The sequence below is a fragment of the Mastigoproctus giganteus genome, chromosome 7 (genome assembly GCF_048544385.1).
Source record: "Mastigoproctus giganteus isolate SK-2022 chromosome 7, ASM4854438v1, whole genome shotgun sequence".
In the NCBI taxonomy this organism is placed as follows: domain Eukaryota; kingdom Metazoa; phylum Arthropoda; class Arachnida; order Uropygi; family Thelyphonidae; genus Mastigoproctus; species Mastigoproctus giganteus.
Window position 1 is genome coordinate 162,381,246 of NC_143581.1, and position 21,056 is coordinate 162,402,301.

Below are 21,056 nucleotides of genomic sequence, written 5' to 3' on the forward strand. Positions count from 1 at the left end.
TAGTATGCTTTCTTCAAATTGTAAATTGTTGCATCGTAATTTGAACCTAAGAACCATAGGTAGAAGTCTGATTATGTTTATCACAAGAAAACCGAGGCCAGAATTGATTGCTAAAATTAAGAGAATTAGCTTATATTTCTTAAAATAAATTAGTATGTCATACATTCTGGCTAAATTATGCAAAACTGGCATATTTTTGGTAAAACAACTCCCTCTATATTTAATAACTGTGACATGATGTGAAATGATCATGGTGATTTTCAAAATTTACACATAAAAATTGGTTAAAAACAGCATTTAAGTTCTTGGAGGTAAAATTGTGTTGGCTAGTGTTATTAGCTTACATTACTGGTGTGGGGAACTAGATGGTGATCACTGAAATTGGATTGGTAGAGAAAATGTCATGCTTGAATGTGAAAAAGGCATGAACTGGTGGGATTTATCCAATGATATTAAAGGAAGCAGAAGGACACAGTGCCATACCTTTGCCTATTATAGACAGATGTATGGCAGTGTGTCCTGTTGCTTTCTCTAATACCTGACTTCACTATAATCTGAGCATCTGAAGAATCGCATGACGTTCCAGTAGGTTGCATAATGTGTAATTAAGATGCCTAAGTTTCATCTATGTGGAAGGGAAAGTTATGGAATCCATGATTAAGGATATGCTTCACTTTAATAATCTGAGTATAAATGGAATTGCACAAGAAACACAGCACAAGTTCATTAAAGAGAAATTATGCTTAAATAATGTGATGAGAATTGAATGCAAAGAATAATTCAGACTTTTGTGAGTTTCAATGTCTTAGCCTTTTGCGTAATTTGCATTGGCCCTCCAACATTTCAAAATAAATACATGCCAAAATTATTCTTTCCCATTGTCTCAGGTTTGCTTAATTTGAAATTATATCATTATAATTTAAAAAATCTGTGAATTTTATTAATTATAAAAAAACTCTACTTTAGTCCATATGTCTAATCCAGCTGGTGAATTAGATTCAGATCATTCTTCAAACTGTATATATGTACTATATGGCATGTACTATATTTCATCAACTGTTTAGTTTCATGTATCAGCTTTATTCTCATTATCTTAGCTCTCTCAATTTGACTTATTTTATACATTTTATTTTCCCATTTTCATTTCTTTATTACTGGTATTAAAAATTTACATTTAAGTTTACACATAATAAACTTAGTAACTTCAGCTCAAGGTCCTTCAGTAGGAATGAGCAAGCATTCCTGGACTTATCTGAACATTACCCTATATCTTTTCTCTCACTTCTAACTATACTATATGCCTCATTTTTATTTCTCCAATATTATTAGGTTTATTAGAGGATGAACAAGAAACTATTTTTAATTAAACCATTATCTCTTTGCCATTTGGAGTGTAGACTCTTTCTTTCCTTTCCTTCAGCTGTTTTTACTACTGTACTATTGTCAAGTTACATTATGCCTGAACTTAATTGCCAAGTTCATATTGGGCTATATTCAGCACAGTATTACGCATTTTACCATGTCCAGCACAAAGGCTGTCCCTATCTTTAAAAAAATAAAAAATAAAAATCCTTAAATGTCACTAATACAGTTTAGCTCTACCTTTCCATTTCTTTCAATCAGCACCTGCAGTCTATGCATGGTTGCTTTCTTGGGCATGGTACTACTTTTTACTTTTGTTTTTAATTATTTTCATTTGGTTCTCTATTGGTCAATGATAACCAATATATAAGCATGTTAATATAATTAATTTAAGGCTTAATAAAAAAAAAAAATTCAGAGATAAAAGCCTCAGACTGTGGAAAAACTTAGACATAAGTTAGTGAAAATGCCTCATGTGTATATGTAGTAAATTAGCTGAAGTTAATTATAGTTATATGGGTGGTTGTATCCAATGAGAATAAGTAACAACAGTCTTCTCTATCAGGGAAGCATTACTTATTTGAAATATAACCAGAGAGGCAACTCACTGTAAAGGCATTCACAACTTGAAATTTAATGAAATTATGCCATTATAATTAACACAGTTAACTTACTATGTATAGACATGATGCATTTGCACTAACTTAATTAAATTTATAATACAGTACAGGTAACCCCCATATAACACTACTTCTACAACACTGTTTAGCTCTAACATGATTAATAAATTGCGGCAATTCTCACACAACACAGCATTTATACAACAGTTTTGCTTATATAAGCACGCTTAGAGAATTGTTGCCAACCTTGCATAACATGGTATTTTTGAGTTTTGAGCAGGGGAAATGCTATATTGGATGTAATTTTTCAGCATTTCCATTCTTTTTTGTGAATCCTCGCTGTTGATCCTCGCTTGTGAATCCGCGCTAGTCGTTATGCAAAAAAAAAAAAAAAAAATTGGAAAATCCTCAGGTTAGGTTCTGTGCTATTGCACTTGTGCTTGTTTGAGACCATAAAAAATTGTAACGTTGAAGCGTGCGGTTCGTGACTTGTAAGGTTTTTTGTAAAGTTATTTTGGTTTTTATTTGATGGTTTATAAATTTTTCCTGGTATGTAATACTTAACTTTGTTCTTATAAATATGGTTGAACTGGCAGAAAACGAAATTGGTGTGATAATAGAACTTGCCAAGTTGGTAGGAGGGGAAGGTTTTCATGATATGACTACTTAAGACTTTCAAGAATTACTAATAGAAAAAGAGGTTGGTGAAGCAAATTTGGTGTAAAATGCATTGGAGGTAAACAAAAATCAATTTAGAGGATGATAGTGCATTTTTTAAAATGGCTATCATTACTATTCTTGGATATAGGAAAACATAGGAAATTTCAAGATCATTAAATTTTTAAGGAACTATTATCGGTCACTGGGAATTATTAGCGGAATAGTTGTGCTACCTAATAGCTTTGCAGTAGAAGTTTTCAGGATACCAAATTATATGTAAAAATACTCATGTATTGCTGAATTATTTATTACTGTTATTTTCAAGGTCACAGTCATTCTACAGAGTCAGCCATTTTCATGAGATAAAAGAACTACAGCAGCGCCACCTGCTTGTTCAGTGGGATTAGAAATTCGGCATAAATTGCGATATCACCATTGTATAAGAGCTACCACTTCTATATAGCTGTGTAAGGCTTGGCAGATCGGTAGCTTAAATCCCTATCCCAGATAAATGGTGAGGGTTGACGTCAGGAACAGCATCCAGTCGTAAAAACTATGCCAAAACAAAAGGTGATTGATGGAAAGTAGATGTGTCAGGGCTACCGAACAAAGGACGGGTCCGGTTAAAGAAGTTAATTCAGCTAGAGATGGAGTTGAAAAGTGTTAGAATAGACATTGAACATTGATGAATGGAAAGAGCAGAGTGCCGACCCCATATGAACGTGGGAAGAAGGCAAGGACAAAGAAGAAGATAGTGCAGATAAATTCTGAAATTCCAAATTTTACACTAAAAAGCATACTGGAAGGCATAAACTTAGCTGAGCAATTAGAATCTTTTTTTTGAATGCAGATCCTTTGACTGAAAGGAGCATAAAGTTCAAAAGGGAGCTTCAAACATGCATAGCTCCATATCATGAAATTTACAAAGATCTATCACACAAAAGCAAACAAATCCAGATTACTGATTTTTTAAAGACAGCAGAAGATGCAGAAGATACACAAAATCTAGATGCTGCAGAAGAAAGTTCAGAATTTGAAGATATTCTGCAACAGAGAAAACATTCTCATTTGATTGTGCTTAGCAGTGATGAAGAGGAAGAAAATTAAATGAACATACATTATCTTACATATACGTATCACAGTTTGTAAGACTACCGTTACTATTTTTAATAAAAATTAAGTTCCGAGTGTTATAAAAAAATGGTGTATGTTTGTTAGATTTTGGAACCTAACTCCCTTTTTGTACTGGTTCTTAGTCCCATATAACACGGTTTCACACTACACGAGATTTTATAGGAACCTAACTACCATGTTATACGAGGTAGTTATAAACTTATGTATATTTCTTAACATAATTTAGGCCAGATTAATTCTTTTTGACATAGCCATGTGGCATATTGATTAATGCAGAAACAGGGAAATCCCCTTTATCGTTGTTTTTCCTTTCACTTTAGGTTGATCCTTGAAAATGTCATCTAGACTGTAGGTATGCAACAATAGGTATTTTGAGTGTAATTTTCAGTATTTTGTATATAGTTTTAAAGATTATCTTACTTGTGTTCACTCCACATTTATACTTCTTTCAGATATGAACTATTCTTTTTCACTGATTCGTATACATACATTTTCTATAATATACTGTAGATTCCATTGCAGTGATAGTGTTCATATTGCTACTGGAATGGCACTAGCCCATAATCTGTCCAATAAATATTATTATTTAGCCATATACTACATTTATTTCACACACGAGAGAGAGAGAGAGAGAGAGAGAGAGAGGTGCGTGTGTGATAGAACTACTTCACTTTTGTGAGATTGCAAAATCTCAAGCTGAGACATTTGCAAGATGGTGACTTGACTGATTTATTTAAGGCTTTAGTAAATTAAATAATGGGGGTATCTTTTTCTTTTCACAAATGGCACAAACTAGAGACCATAGGCTTAAATTGAGGAAGGATAAGTGTACAGTGAACATAAAAAAATTCTCTTGAAAAAAGTTATTAATTAGAATAAATTACTACCTAACCTTGTAGAACTGGAGAACTTATGTAAATTTAATTAAACAAAAATAATTTTTTTTAAGGATGCTAAATAAGTTTGACAGTGGTGACTGTATGTCATCATGAAGCAAGAATAATTCCCTCTGTCAATTCTCACAGCTGCTTGCATTTGATGTGTTAGATGGTTTAAAGTTTCACCAAACAAGCATGATAAAGAGCAAATAAAAGTAAGCAGTTCTTGTTATGAACTAATGTGATAATATATTTAACAACACAGTAATTTCTGCTAAATTCTATAATTTAGCTCGGGCTTTTGTAATGATATAGGACTTTATAAAATCTGGCACCGTACAGTCTAGAATTCTATAAAATCCATCATATTACACACACACACACACACACACACACACACACACACACACACACACACACACACACACACACACACAATTTTTTTACAATCCAGAAATATTGAAATAGATCCAGCACTTGTAATCAACAATTACAATGTTTTAACTTGTGTAGCACCTGACAGGTTGGCCAGCTTCTTTTTTTTTTAAGAATTCTGCTTGAAGTAAACAATGCAGATGGTATTATTTATTAAATATAATTTTTCACACCCTTTTCAATGAAATAAGTTTTATTAGTTCTGCTGGAAAAAAAAAAGTTATAAATATGCAACTAACAGACACTAGTTTTCAGTGCAGAAATTAAGAGTGTGAAAATTCAAACTTGCACATATACTGATTTTTGTCCAAAAATAAAATAGATAAAAAATAATTTTGTACAACAATCTTCTACAAACAAAGAGTATCTAATTTCTGTAGCAGATGCTACGTTAAGACATTATGCTAGTTTTGATTTCAGTAATACTGTTTATGTTTACTATAATTGAAAACAGAATGTTGAAGTGGAAGTTAAAAATAGTAAACAAGCACGAGATCCAACAGGTTCTTTTCATGTATAATCCCAAGTAAACAGTAACTGTTTACTTCCAGAACTGCTCAAATAATAAGCTGACTATGTTTCTTAATGGTTAATGCATAACAGTTATTTTCGACCCGTGTGACCAGTGCTGGGTTAAGAAAAGAGTGATATTTCTCTCTTTTAGTGCTATTGCTTATTCAGTAAACTTCATAACTTAGCATGAACTGCTCTGGCAAATTACAGCCTTGTGGATGTGTAAATGGCACTTTTGTTAGCTGGTGATCAGCTTGACATCAGCTGAGGGGGGGAAAAAAAGAAAAAGAAATAGAGAATGTCATGTGAATACAGCTGGAAAAAAATGTTTCATAAAATCAGTGGTTAATTTTTTCCATAAACAGTGACTTACTAGTGCACCCAAGGGTTTTTGCTAGCATTATAACAAGGTAAAATAACATTGTCAAAAATGGAACTTGGCAATGAATGTTATGTGTGAGAAACACTGAATATTACAGTACATTATTAAAATCAAAATGTCATGTAAGCTGATAAAGACTGCAGATATCTCATAATTTTTCCTTAAAAAGAATTGTTATTCTTCTTATCCTCCAATATGGAAGTATTCTTGGAAAAATATACACAGATACTCTATAGGCATGCATTTAAAACTGATATTACAGTACATGACAACATTTGCTTACATTTAACAAATTGAACTATTATTTACATTTGTAATCACTAGCACTAAATTTTAGTTATTATACATGTTTACAGATGTAAATAAGTTCAGTTGTTTACCTATAAAACTGGTTAGCCTGTCTCAGTTTTTCTCTAAAATTCGAAACATATTAGAGTTTACTGTATATAAGATTCATGATGGCAGCAATTATTTAAAAAGAAAGGAATGATCAACTTTCATAACTTAGTCAATTAAAGCTAGTTTGGAATAATGTAAAAGTGTGATCCACAGACTAGTACTGATGCGTGTGGTGGGGTGGGAGAAACTGATCCTTAGGAAATAGTTCCGTGATATATTATTATTGTAAAACATTTATGCATGCGGCAAGCCACAGCATATAAGTGTAAAACTAGTTTCTCATCTTTGGTGTTCTTCAAAAAGAAGTATAGAAATAGCATGAATGTTGACACATTTAATAATAAAAATTACCTTCTTTTGTTCCTGACATAAGGTTGCTAAGTAATGTTGAAGAATACCACTGTTCATGCTATTCTCTTTTTAGTTATTTAAAAGCTATAATGCAAACACATCAGTGACTTCCTATTATAAAATTAAGTAAAGAGTGAAAATTTATTTTTTGTTTTTTTATATGCACTTATTTTTGGGATGGAGAAAAAAAAATACCCAGTCCAACTATGTAAAATTTTGAAAAACACTACTGGAGAATAATGAATCATTATTGTAGTGTTTTCCAGTAAAACCAGATCAATTCTAATCCAAAAATTTGGGAGGGGGGTGAAAAGGCAAAATATGTAATGTTATTATTTTAAAGGGGAGTATCATATAAAAGGCACTTTGAACATGGTGAACAATTCTTTTTATGTTAATCTGAATCAGTATGGGACATCACTTTTTTTTTTTTTATTTAAAGGCATTTTTGTTGAAAAGCTTGTTGTAAGCAAGATAATTTAAAGGATTGATGCTTTGTTAGCTTAGTAAGAAAAAAGCTTATTTTTTAAGATATAACCACCAGTATACAAATATTCAAAAATCCCACTGAATATGGAATGAAACATGAGGCGCACAACTGTATATGTGTAAATTTGTTAGTCTTTTGTATTAAAATATGTACAGATTTAAATAGACTGCATTTCACTTATAATTTTGAAAAAAACGTTTCCCTTTAAACTTCCATGTTATGAGCAATACATCATCATGTGCAGCAATGATGATGTATTATGAGCAATACATCATCATTACTACACATGGTAAGAAATCTGAGTAATATTTCAGAAGTGTTTAGAAAGGCAATAAAATCGGGAACCTAAAATGTTCAGTTCAACTGACTAATAAAGTTTAGAGACTTTCAGACCTCCACATATTTTTTTACTCTGTCATGTATATCCAACTATCTGTATGAAATAGAAGTTGAGATAAGTTCCACAAGCCTCTAATGTTCTCCTAGTTGCAAATAGCACAAAATTTGGCAAGTCTTATAAGAGAGAGAAAAAAATATATAATAATAATAATAATACAGTAATTGATTATATTTCTTTAATTGAATCCCCATTTATGCAGTGATATATACTTAAACCAGATCAATGATATTTATTTTCCAAAATTGGCTTAAAAATCTATAAACTAATGTATATTTAGAATTAGCAGTAAAAATTTGTTTACATTTAACAAATTAAACCATTTTCTAGAAATAATTTCTCTCAAGAAATCTGAAATAAAGAAAAAATGTATTGTGGTAATATTCTAGGCAACTGAAGAAAATTTACAACCTAGCCTTTCCTAATCTTTATACATCAGTAAAAAATAACTATATACATAAAAATTATTTAACAGTTTCTTTTCTGAATTATTTTGAAAATCTTCAGAAACAGAATTTTCATTTGAAAATATAATAATCTAATTGTAAGGCCTCTCAGATACAATTCAAGAAGTTCTTGTTTCATGCCATGGTCTTTTGTCAATACCTTGATTTTCTTTTACATGTTTATAGCGGCAACGGGATCCATACAAGCATCCTGTAGTTCTCCAGAAATAACATTCATCTCCATTAACAGGCCCTATAACTTTTGCTTTTGGTTCAGACATCCTAGTTTAAAGTAAAACAAAAAAATAATAAATAAAAATAAATAAAATAAATGAATATACATGTAGGCTTTCAACAATCTTGCAGCCCATCTGTGTAACAAGTGGTGTTGCATATTTCACTGTAATATCTACCTGTCAGTTATATGGCATTCAGCAATTTATTAATATTCTGGAGATTGAAAGTGATTCATGGTTTTTGCAAGAGGAAGCAACTGCTCATTGCATTCTTTAGGGAGCATATGGATAAGCATAAATCTTTGATGCCAGTCTCCAGACTTAGTCACCTATTTCCTGTGCATGTACATGAAGGAAAAATTATGCTCTAACAATCCTAGAGATTTCAACATATCACAGTAAAACACAGCACTGGCATTATTCATGTGACCTTGCATCATGTTTCTGCAAGCATATCCATATGGTTGCAGGCAGGCAGTGGTCACTTCTTACAGCTGCTGTGATACTTTTATTCACAGATGAGATGTGTTCCTTCAATATTCAGACAGTTTTTTATAGATACTCTATGTAAATTACTTATATAGGGTTGCACAACTTTTGAAATATCTTGTATGATGGCTATTTATCAAACATGGTTGGAATCTTAGGGTTGCCAGGTACTAGGCTTTTTTGGAATTTGGAGTGCCAGGCTTAAAATATACTAAAATAACATGAAAAAAAAATTGAAAAATAAGAATAACATGCTTTCTAACTCAACTGTCCCTTTTCCACTTTCAAATGAAGGAATTCTGAGTTTGTAAATCAGTTATATGGCATTGTCTGAAGAAAAATCATCACCACTACCTAGAGAAGTTAGGGTAGTTGTGGCAACACACGCTCTGGAGAAGGGTGACACTCGGGCATAGATTTTGCATAGGTTTACTTAGAGGTGATTTGATGACTAAACACATCTTGTAACATATGTTGTTTTGAATATTTTCTTTCTTTTAGCAAAAGTCCTTGAATTTTCTGAGCAGAAATTCCACAAAATGAAATGCCTCTATCCTACCCCACAGTTCTTGTGTAATGCTTATCTTCTTAGTGGAAAATTTTTTTTTTCCCTACAGGTACGTGGCATTCACATTACCATTACTATGTGTGTCATCTGGAGTACCACTGACAATATTGAGGCTCTTTTACCAGTAACAGAGGTTCTCAACATGACAGGTTTTTAGGAAGTTTGACTAAGTGACAATTTCTTCTTCTCTGATACATTAAAGTAAGATTAATCGGGTTATTTTCATCAATAAAAAATGAATAAAAATAATGTAGTTGGCTATGAATTAAAGTGTCCCAATCAAACTCATCCTAGGCCTTTGAAGTGGCAAATATACAAGGCAATTCAAAAAGAATGATATACTTTCATATGTGTATTCCGAAGTTATTACCATTGGGCCTAAAATTATGTAATATACACTGCATGTTAGAAAAATTCAGTTTCATACTTTAAAGTTATGAGCTATCAATATGGGCACTCCATGTTTCTCGACACACACAAAGTCAATAGTTAAATTCCTGCCATACTTTCCCCAGTCTATCCCTGTTTATTGTTGCTACTGCTGTGATGATCTGCTATCTTAATTCCTCAGTTACAGGATGGCTCAGACAACTACATTTTCCAGCTGGGTTGCACTCTCTACCTCATTTTCATGTACAGATTTTCAAAATTTGCCATTACCTCAAGGAAACTATTCCAAACCAATGGATTTTTAGTTTTGTTGTTCTGCATTCTTCAAATAGGTCTCGGGGGTTGGGAAAGTTATGATTCATAATAACAGTAATGTAATACACCAACCATAGAACTGAAACTTTATTAACATAGAAATAATAGTATAATATAAGACCAGATCAAATTAAAAATGATAATTATGGTTTCAAAGAGGAGATGAATACGGATTCCCCTGTCTATTATTAATGATATTATGCTCAGAATAGCAAACCCTTGAGCCAACTGTGTGAACAATTGCTATGATGGCATCGCCAGGTGAAATTTGGTGGTTCTTTTCCCAGAAATGTTTGGCCACAGCAGATTTCCCATAATATGTGGCCTTTATTACATTAATATGCCCCCACCCCCATACTATCTTTGAAATGCTGTTTTGTCTCACCAACATAGCAGTTCCCACAATCTGGGCATTTAATCTCATATATGACCCCACTGGTACCTTCCATGGGTATGGGATTTTTGACTTGACTGTGTGCAATCTTCACCCTGGCAGTTGCACACAGTGTGTCTGGAAAGTATGTAACACTCGGGAGATTCGCTCAGTTAAGCCTGGATAGTAGGGAATGTATGTGGTGGCAATGGGTGTGAACGGCTTTCTTTGTCCATGTTCTGCTTCCGGAACATACTTATCCAAGACTTTCTAGGGTACCTGCATTCCCTAAGATCTACTGTGACCCATTTAATCTCCTCCTTTCTATCCCTGGAGGAACTACAGTTGGACCCAGCTTTATCCAACATTATTCTTGTGATCATTGTCTTGTGCCGTGTTATAATGTGTATACTGCCCCCAGCACATGGGTTTTCTATATACACTTGTTTTTACTCTGGGGCTATCTCTATAAACCAACACATCAAGGAAAGGGAGGGTACAGTCTATTTCCACCTCCGAGGTAAACTGAAATAAAGGGGGAGAAGCCATTAGTAAAACTGAGAACCTAATCCTCTGTACAATGGCGAATGTATCATTGATGCATCGTTTCCATGCACGCATGGGGGGAGCAGACCCATGAAAAATCTTATTCTAGCTCCACGGCTAGAATTACTACAACAGCACTAATTGTAGAGCCCATTGCCGCGCAGCAAACCTGCTTATAAATAGTGTTTTGAAATAGCATAGTATTGAAGAGACATAGTTCTACCCCTCTACAAATATCCTCTATGTTCAAGGGAGTCCTGTCCCTTAAGGTGTCATCCCTCTCTAATGCCATGTGCATGCATTTCTCCCAAAGATTATGGGAAGTCTGCTGTAGCCAAACATTTTTGGGAGGAGAATCACCAAATTTCACCTGGCGATGTCATCATGGTCGATCATTCACACAGATATTGGAACTGCAAATGGCTCGAGAGTTTGTGGATTTGCTCTTCTGAGCATAATACCAATAATGGAGACAAGAGAATCCATATTCATCCCCTTTGAAACCATAATTCTTGGATGGGATGAACGGTTCTCCCGAGCCATTTCCGTGCACATGTGGAGGATACTTCCCATGCTCCTATGATAACACATACTGTGAGCCACGATCGTGTAGTTATTTAAGAATATACTGGGACAAGTTAGGTCATACTGTGTTGATAAAGGAGGCGGTTGCCTGTATAGTATAATTGCTATTCTTTACATTTTATTTTTATATTTTTAATTATTTTACTGCTTTTTATTGTACAATCAGTGTATTCTTTTTTATCATTTTTAATTTCATCCAGTCATATATTATTCTATTTTAATAAAGTTTCAGTTATATGGTTGGTGTATTACATTGCAGTTATGAATTGTCCTTCTGCAATTGGCCTCCCAGGTCTCCAGACCTCATCCACCATAAACAGGGACGTTCTGGAGAAAGTATGCTAGGAATTCGAATATCGATTTGACGTGTGCTGCGTGACACAGGGTGCCCACACTGAATGTATTTCTTTAAGGTAGGAAACTTTGAGAGTTTTACTAATGATTGGTGCATATTACATGATTGTAGGTTTACTTTACAATAAATGTATGAAAGTGTATCATTTGTGAACTGTCCTGTGTAATAAATACATTAACTTAACTTTGGCTTATCAAAGACAGAGTTGTGTATCTGGGTGCACTGTGCAGTTGTTTAAAATAACACACACACACACACACATATATATATATCAATTTATTTCTCTATATTGAATATTGTGTAGCTAATTTTTTTTCTTATCTAAACTGAATAAATTTTTTTTTTTTTTTTAGTGGAAAGGGCAATCATTAAAGTGAAACTTTTCCATTTGTGTAAGAGTAGACTATCAAATATTGCATGATACTATTAGAATTTAATGTCATAGTCACAAATGTACTGTTAACTAATTTATGGGTACTGTACACTGCATAACTGTTGTAATGTATGTTAAGTTTAAAAATCAATATTAAAAATAGTAGTGGCCATCTAATATAACCCATAGATTTGCTTATAAAGTAAGAAAGCTGTAAAATAAATAAAAAAAAAATATAAAGAGAACATCAAAAGTCCAGAACTTTTCTGGAATATTTTTCAGTGTAGTTCACTATACAAGAAGCAAAAGGGAAATTAGTAGTGGCAAATGAAGCAAGATAGCAAGCTTATAGCATCAGCCCAAAAAAAAAAAAAAAAAAACACACTAACCTCACCTGAACAGCTCCTCCAAGAATTTGTAATGTGTTTAATTCTTCCTGAATTTATTCACACTATCCACGTCCACAACAGATGGAAGTTTGTCCCAACAATCAACCACTCACTGGCTCAATTTGAATTTATGCCCTCTCAAGTGCATAATCTGAGCAAGAGGAAGAATTCCATCAGCATTGAGCTTGCTCAAACCATTTAAAGCCTTAAACACCTCAATCAGATCAATCACCTTGCAGGTGCCTAGTCTCCAGATGCAATTTGCAGAACTAAAGCCTCTTTAGTTCTGCAAATCGTGCAGTCTTTAGTTCTTTGCAGAACTAAAGACTGCACGATTACCTCCAGGTCCTTTTCATTCTTCACTACTCAGTGTAGTACCACACTGTTGGTACTTTATTCTGGTGTTGCTGCTACCATATACAGTACTTTTAAATTTGTCATTGTTAAACTTCATTTGCCTCTTCTCAGCCTATCTGCCCAACTCTTCTAGTCCTGATGCAGTAGCATACTGTCTTTACTCTCGTTAACAGTAATGTTATTAAAACCCTGCCAACTTTTGTATTGTCTGCAAACTTGGTCAATAAGCCTGATATATCTTCATCAATATTATTGCTAAATATAGAACACAACAATGGGCCCAACACCAAACCCTAGGGGACTCCACTAATAACATTAGTTCACGAAGAGCAATGTCCAGTGATTACCACTTTGTCTTCTCCCATTCAACCATTCCTTTATGCACAGCAGCAACTTGCCCTTAATGTCGTACTGTTCCAATTTGTACAGCAGTCTTCCATTTGCAACAGTATCAAAAGCTTTCCTGAAATCCAAGTGCATGATATCAAAATTATTTTTTGCATAGTTCCTGTGTGACCACATCATAGTATCCAATGAAACTGGTCAGACAAGATTTCCCCATAATAAATCTATGCTGTTATGTTACTTTTTGCTTTCAGTTATTACAAAATCATTAAGTATCCTGCTACAATTTGATAACCTTCTACCATTTTCAGACCTTAATAATTCCTCATGTGTGAATGCAGATGCAAAATACTCATTCAGTTTGTTTGTTATCTGAGCAGGATCATCAACAGTCGAACCATCGATGTCAAATGGACCAATCAGATTCATCCCCTTCCTTTTAGAGTTTATATAAGTAAAGAAATCCTTGCTGTTTTTCTTAGCATCTTTTGCCAACAATTTCTCGTAATCTGCCTTCGCCTGCCTAACTTCCTTTGTGACCTGATTACAGACTAGCTTATATCTACCATAGGCTTCTGAGTTGCTTGATAATTTATATGCATCCCATGCATTTTTCTTCTCTGTTACGAGTCTCATTAGTTCATTTGATAACCATTTAGGCCTAAACCTTGAACAACATTTCTTAATAGGTATGAAACTTCTAGTAGCATCCACGATTAATTCCTTGAATGCTTCCCACTTAGAATTTACTGTTGGTAACATCGTCAGTTGATCCCACTGTACAGAATTTAAAAACTTTCTGAGACCACTGTACTCACCTTTACGGAAGCAATAACCCTTTCCTTTACCCCTGATGGTAATTAAATCCCACATCAGTACACTGTGATCAATGCCACCTAGTGGTTCCTTTATCTGAAAATTCTTAATACACGAATGATCACTGCTGATAACCAGATCAAGATTATTACTCTCTCTGGTTGCCTCTCGAACATGCTGTTGCAGAAAAGAATCATCCAATAAATCCAAAAGTCTGACTAGTGTGTGAGTGACCAACCCACAAGTTCCAGTCAATATCTGGGAAGTTAAAATCCCCCATTATAAGACATTCCGATTTACTAGCCCACTCTGTTACTCTGAACGATTGTTCACTGTACTCATTAGGCCTATAACACACTCCTACTCGTATTTTTGCTTTCGCAGTGCTTATGTCTCACCAAACTGACTCAACAGTGCACTATTCATCTATATCAACTGGGTGCACTTCTTTTGATTTTATGTTTTTCTTAATTAACAGCATAACACCTCCTCCCTGTGTATCCTTTCTGTACACATTTGTCTATCCTTTCTGTATTCCCCAAATTCCAGTTCTGCATTCCTTATATCTGTGTGACACCACGTCTCTGCTATCCCAACAATATCTGCCTTTGATGTCTTGACCAACACATCAAATTTATTTACTATACTTCTAGCATTGGTATACATGCAAGCATACATATTCCTAGTTACCCTAACACATCCCATATACCCACCTATTTCACGATGACTACCATCCGTCCCTGAAACCCCCAACACCCCTCACTCCAGGTCACTACTTATTCTAATAGAAGTTGTGCAAGAATCGCCTTCACCTCTGCCTGTGGCTACTGTTAAACTATTAGTCCTTGTATCCCCCCCCAAGCTAGCAGTTTTCTGACCCACCTAACACTGCCTCGATAGCATTGGCAAATATTCTTGCACCCTTTCTATTTAAGTGTATCCCATCCCTGTAGAAGCAGTCTTTCCTGTTGACAAGTACAGACCAGGCTGAAAAAATTCTATCCCTTGAGCCTTGCACAATCTTTCCAGGGCCGAATTGATCGACAAGGCTCTCATCATATACTCCCTTCTATCGTGTCTGGGCAGAATTGCAGACACTTTCAAATTCAACCCTAATTCTAGGCTTTTTTTCAACAGTGACCTGTACTTGTTAAGTAATTCTGCTGGTCTCCTACTCTTAATATCATTAGCGCCAACGTGTACAACTATATCATCTTTTGTGCCCTTAAAACATGATATCCACTCTACGTCATCAACCTTTGCCCCTGGCAGACATACCCTGGTCCTGTTCCACCTATCCTTTTTACAAAGCATGTTCCCCATTTTCCTGACAATAGTCACCAACAACAACTAGTTCCTGTGGGACCAACGCATTCTGCCTTGTGGGTTGCCGCTGTGTTGCGTGATGACCAAGTGCAAGCTCTGGCATTGCTTGATGGGTCCCTCAATTTAGATCCTTTGAGGGCATCCACCCTGGCCTTCAAGCTCTCATGTAGGCCCATAGCCACGCTGAGTTGTCGCCTGATTTCCTTACATTGCGCACACATACACAAAGACATCCCCCATGGCAATATCATGTTCCATTCCAGAGAGTTCGGCAAACATTTCACAAGCTGCACATTTTTTTAAGCTGTGATGCTTTGGAGAATTGCCCCCCTCAGTTCTCCCCCGAGTCACAGCACTCCTGCCACTTTGTGCCCGTTGCTTTGCTGCTCTAGTTTGGGGCATGATATTTTAAATTAATAAGATCAATTAAATTAATTAAATGTCAATACTATGCTATCTAATAGAAACAGAAGCGTATTACGCTATAAAATTATACGTTAGAGTTACCTAGTTACCTCAATTAAAAATTTGAATTCTCTACCACTATATACAAAAACAATGGCTGCAAGATTCAAACGAAATAACGGTTTTACGTATAGCATTAGCAGAGGCATTTGATGCAAGAAAGCAAGCTTATGCAGCATCAGCCAAAAAAAAAAAAAAAAAAACCCACTTGCACTTCACCCCTCTGTTCGTTCAAAATACCTGTCCAGCTGAGCCTTAAACTTATTTAGGCTATCAACCTCCACCACAAGGGATGGAAGTCCGTTCCACCAACCAACCACCCGCTGGCTAAAGGCAAATTTCCGCACGTCCATCCTACATCTGTCCCTCCTCAACTTGAACCTATGCCCTCTCAGGTGATTTTTCTGAGCTAGAGGAAGAATCCCATCAGCATTGAGCATGCTTAAACCATTCAAGGCCTTATACACCTCTATCAGATCACCTCGCTGGTGCCCAGTCTCCAGACATTGCAACTTGCAAAACTTAAGCCTTTCTCCGCAAGAGCACCCCCTTGTTCCATTCACCAATCCTGCTGCCCTTCTCTGTACTCGTTCCAGCAGCTCTACATCCTTCTTGAAATGAGGCCTCCAGACCTGTATACAGTACTCTAGGTGTGGCCCGACCATTGCCCTATACAATGGAACAATCACCTCCCTATCCCTGCTGGAAAAACTCCTGTATATCACTGACAACACTCCATGAGCTACTCCTGCAGCCCATCTGCACTGCTCAGAGAACTTCATATCTGCCTGCACAACCACCCCCAAGTCCCTTTCATTCTCTACCACTGTCAGTGTAGTACCACAGAGTTGACACGTTGCTCTGGGGTTGCTGTTTCCCATGTGTAGTACATTTGTCAATGTTAAACTTCATTTGCCACCTCTCAGCCCATCTGCTCAACCTTTCCAGATCCTGTTGCAGCAGCATAGTGTCAGTAGTGTCCTTGACAACCCTGCCAACCTTTGTATCATCTGCAAACTTGGACATTAAGCCCGATATACCATCATCAATATCATTTATAAATACAGAAAACAATAAATAATGGACCCAACACTGAGCCCTGAGGGACTCCACTAATAACATTAGTCCACGATGAGCAGTGTCCACTGATTACCACTCTCTGTCTTCTCCCCCTCAACCACCCCTCCATCCACAGCAGCAACCTGCCTCCAATATCACACTGCTCCAATCTGTGTAGCAGTCTTCCATGTGCAACAGTATCAAAGGCCTTTCTAAGATCCAAGTATATAATATCAAAGTTATTCCCCGCATCCAGTTCTTTTGTGACTGCATCATAGTATCCAATCAAGTTGGTCAGGCAAGACCTCCCCTTAACAAAACCATGCTGTGTCTGAGCTATAACTGAAGTCTTGTCTAAATGATCCTGCAGTGCTTCTCCAACCAGTGCCTCCATTAATTTTCCTGGAACAGCAGTCAAGCTCACAGGTCCACAATTACTTGTGTCAGCCTTTGATCCTCCTTTGTGAATTGGGGTCACATTCGCACATTTCCAGTCCATGGGCACCTCCCCTGAGTCCAAGGAAGCTCTCATAATTATGGCTAAGGGCCCGCTTACCTCCCTTGCTGCCTCCCTTAATATAACTGGATAGAACCCATCCACCCCGGGTGCCTTTCTTGTGTCTATCTTCAACAGTTCCTCCTCCACTTTACTCCCAGTTATTTCAAGATTCTGTAGCTTACTGCTAGGGTTGAATACACCTCTGGCATTCCCCTTGCTGAACAACTCCATGTGTGAATGTCGATGCAAAATATTCATTTAGTCCGTTAGCCACCTGAGCAGGATCATCAACAGTTGACCCATCAATATCAAGTGGACCAATCTGATTCATCCCCCTCCCTCCAGAGTTTACATAAGTAAAGAACTCCTTGCTGTTTCTCTTTGCATCCCTTGCCCAGGATTTCTCGTAATCTGCCTTCGCCCGCCTAACCTCCTTTGTAACTTGGTTGCACATCAACTTGTATCTATCATAGGCTTCTTGTCATGTGTTAATTTGTAAGTATCCCATGCATTTTTCTTCTCTGCCACATGCCTCATTAGTTCATCTGACATCCATTTTGGCCTAAACCCTGAACAATATTTCTTTGTTGGTATGTAAAGCCTAGTAGCTTCCAAGATAAGTTCTTTGAATGCTTCCCATTTTGAATTTGCTGTTGGTAACATCATCAGTTGGTCCCACTGTACAGAATTTAAATACTGTCTCAGTCCATCGCAGTCGCCTTTACGGAAGCAATAACCCTTCCCTTTACCCCTAATGGTAGTTACCTCTTCGAGTAAATCCCACTTCAGCACACTGTGATCACTGCCACCTAGTGGTTCATTTATCTGCAGATTCTTAATGCATGAAGAATCACCGCTGACAATCAAATCAAGAGCATTACTCCCTCTAGTTGCCTCCCGAACATGCTGATGCAGAAAACAATCATCCAACAAATCCACAAAAGCCCCGCTAGTGTGTGAGTAACCAGCCCCCAAATTCCAGTCAATATCTGGGAAATTAAAATCTCTCATTATAAGACTCTCTGATTTACTGGCCCACTCTATTTCCCTGTACAGTTCCTTATTATACTCATCAGAGTCATTAGGCCTATAACACACTCCTACTCTCAATTTTGATCTCCCAATGCTTATGTCACACCAAACTGACTCAACGCTGCACTGTCCAGCGATGTCGACTGGCTTCACTTCCTTGGTTTTTATGTGTTTCTTAACTAATAGCATAACCCCTCCCCCCCTTCCTATCCTGTCTATCCTTTCTGTAGACGTTGTACTCCCCAAATTGCAGTTCTGCATCCCTTATATCTGTGTGACACCACCTCTCTGATATCCCAACAATATCTGCCTTTGATGTTTTGAGCAATACCTCAAATTCATCAAATTTATTTACTAAACTCCTAGCATTGGTGTACACGCAAGTATACCTGCACCTGTTTCTATTCTTAGCTACCCTAACACAACCCATGTGTTTACTTGTACCGCAATGGCTCCCAGCAGTCTCTGAAATACCATGCATCTTGTTTTTCAGGCTTCTGCTCATTCTAATAGAACCAGTGCAAGAATCTCTTTCACCTCTGCCAGTAGCTACTGTCAATCTATTGGTCTTTGTCTCCCCCCAAGCTAGCAGTTTTCCGACCCACCTAACACTGCCTCGATAGCATCAGCAAATATTCTTGCACCCTTTCTATTTAAGTGTATCCCATCCCTGTAGAAGCAATCTCTCCTGTTAACAAGTACAGTCCAGGCTGAAAAAAATTCTACCCCTTGAGCCTTGCACAATCTTTCCAGGGCCGAATTGATCGACAAGGCTCGTATATTAAGTAGTAATCTACAAAAACCCTTTATCTAAATTAAAAATAAAAATAACTAGCGTAACTATAACTATAAGACTACATATAAAGTACAATATAAAATAACAATTATGTAAATAAAAAGGCAAACACTTATCGCTTTTTCGGAGCCTGTAATTCACAACTGTAATTTTTAAAGAGAGTCGGTGCCCTCATATGTTACGAAGTCTGCCCTAAACAAAAGATTTGAACAACTAAAACTACATAGCGATCAGTTTGAGTTTTTCTATGATATACATTAACCCAACAATTATGACCACGAAAACCTTTGACAGAATTATAACAATTTCCAAATACATTTAACAGATGGAGATAACTAAGACATAAATGGAACTGAGTTATTCAACTAATATGTGCATTCAGGGATCTTTTTAAATTATATTTAGATAAATTTAAAAATTGCTATGAAACATTAAAATTAATTTGCATAAATAAATTGCATTTCCCGAATCTGACAATAACCCTAAGAATTTTATTAACAATTCTGGTGTGTTGCAAGCGGGGAGAGATGATTTTAAACCAGGTATGTCACAAGATAGGCTTGTAAATCTGTTTCTTTGGAACCAGATTTATAAGCCTCATATCAATAGAACACGATATTTATGTTTTTGACAGAATTATATCTGAATTTGTATGTGATTTTGTCAATATTAAAGCACGTAAAGCGAGAAAGTAATTGATGTAAATAAAATTGATAAAAAAAAATGTATTTTCATTTCTATTTATTCAATCTTCAAGGGTGCCAAATAAATTTCTGCATAGGGGTACCAAAAACTCTAGTGCCGGGCCTGTCATCAACAGTCAAACTAGGCCTGACATAGCCGAGTGGTCAGGAGCGAGAGTGCATAGCATGTGTTCCTTGAGTGGACTGGGGTTCAAGCCCGTGACTACTAAATACGATAAATATTTGTATTGACGATTTATTGTAAACTCTACTGACCTGGTTGTCGTGCCAGAGTATAAACAGGAAAAAAAAAAAAAAAAAGTCAAACTATCGATATCAAGTGGACCAATCTGATTCATTCCCTTCCTTCTAGAATTTAAGTAAGTAAAGAAGTCTTTTCTGTTTTTCTTTACATCCTCTGCCAAAGATTTCTTGTAATCTTGTTAAGCAAAATCTAAAAGATTTCAATAACCTCCTTTATGACTTGGTTACAGACTAGCTTATATCTATCATAGACTTCTGTGCTGCCTGATAATTTATGTGCATCCCATGCATTTTTCTTCTCTGCTACGAGTCTCATTAGTTCATCTAAAGTTGTTTTAAGCACTATAAATAAATTTCTGTTAGCTGTAATCATAGGTGGACTGAGTCAAATTCTTACCAGAGAAAACTTGTAGCAGCCTCATACTAGTGTTTATGGCCATATTGTGAGGAAGTGTGCATGGGGGTGGGAAATCACAAATAACTAGAGTAATTATTGATCTTTAATTTTTTAATGAATTTTGAATATAAATCACAATTATTTTATAAAAAAAACCATTTTTTTCATTTATTCAACAATACTTAACATAAATAAGCTTTATTGTGGAATGAATGAAAGGGATTAACATTCCACTGAATTGGGGAATGTTAATCTCTTTAATATCTCTTAATTCTTAGGTAATCCAATTAACACAAATTACGAGCTAAAGGTGTTAACATTCTACAATCAG

General features: G+C 35.8%; 1 protein-coding gene across 1 annotated transcript in view; it reads right to left on the minus strand.

Annotated features, from left to right (window-relative positions):
- Window positions 1-8,175: 8,175 nt before the first annotated feature.
- The window catches only part of LOC150083300 (uncharacterized), a 300,614-nt gene continuing 287,733 nt past the window's right edge, over window positions 8,176-21,056 (minus strand). Inside the window, exon 17 of the mRNA XM_090378469.1 lies at window positions 8,176-8,349. Within this exon, the coding sequence (XP_090234595.1) occupies window positions 8,187-8,349 (163 nt within the window). The 3' untranslated portion in view covers window positions 8,176-8,186. The remainder of the gene's footprint in view (window positions 8,350-21,056) is intronic.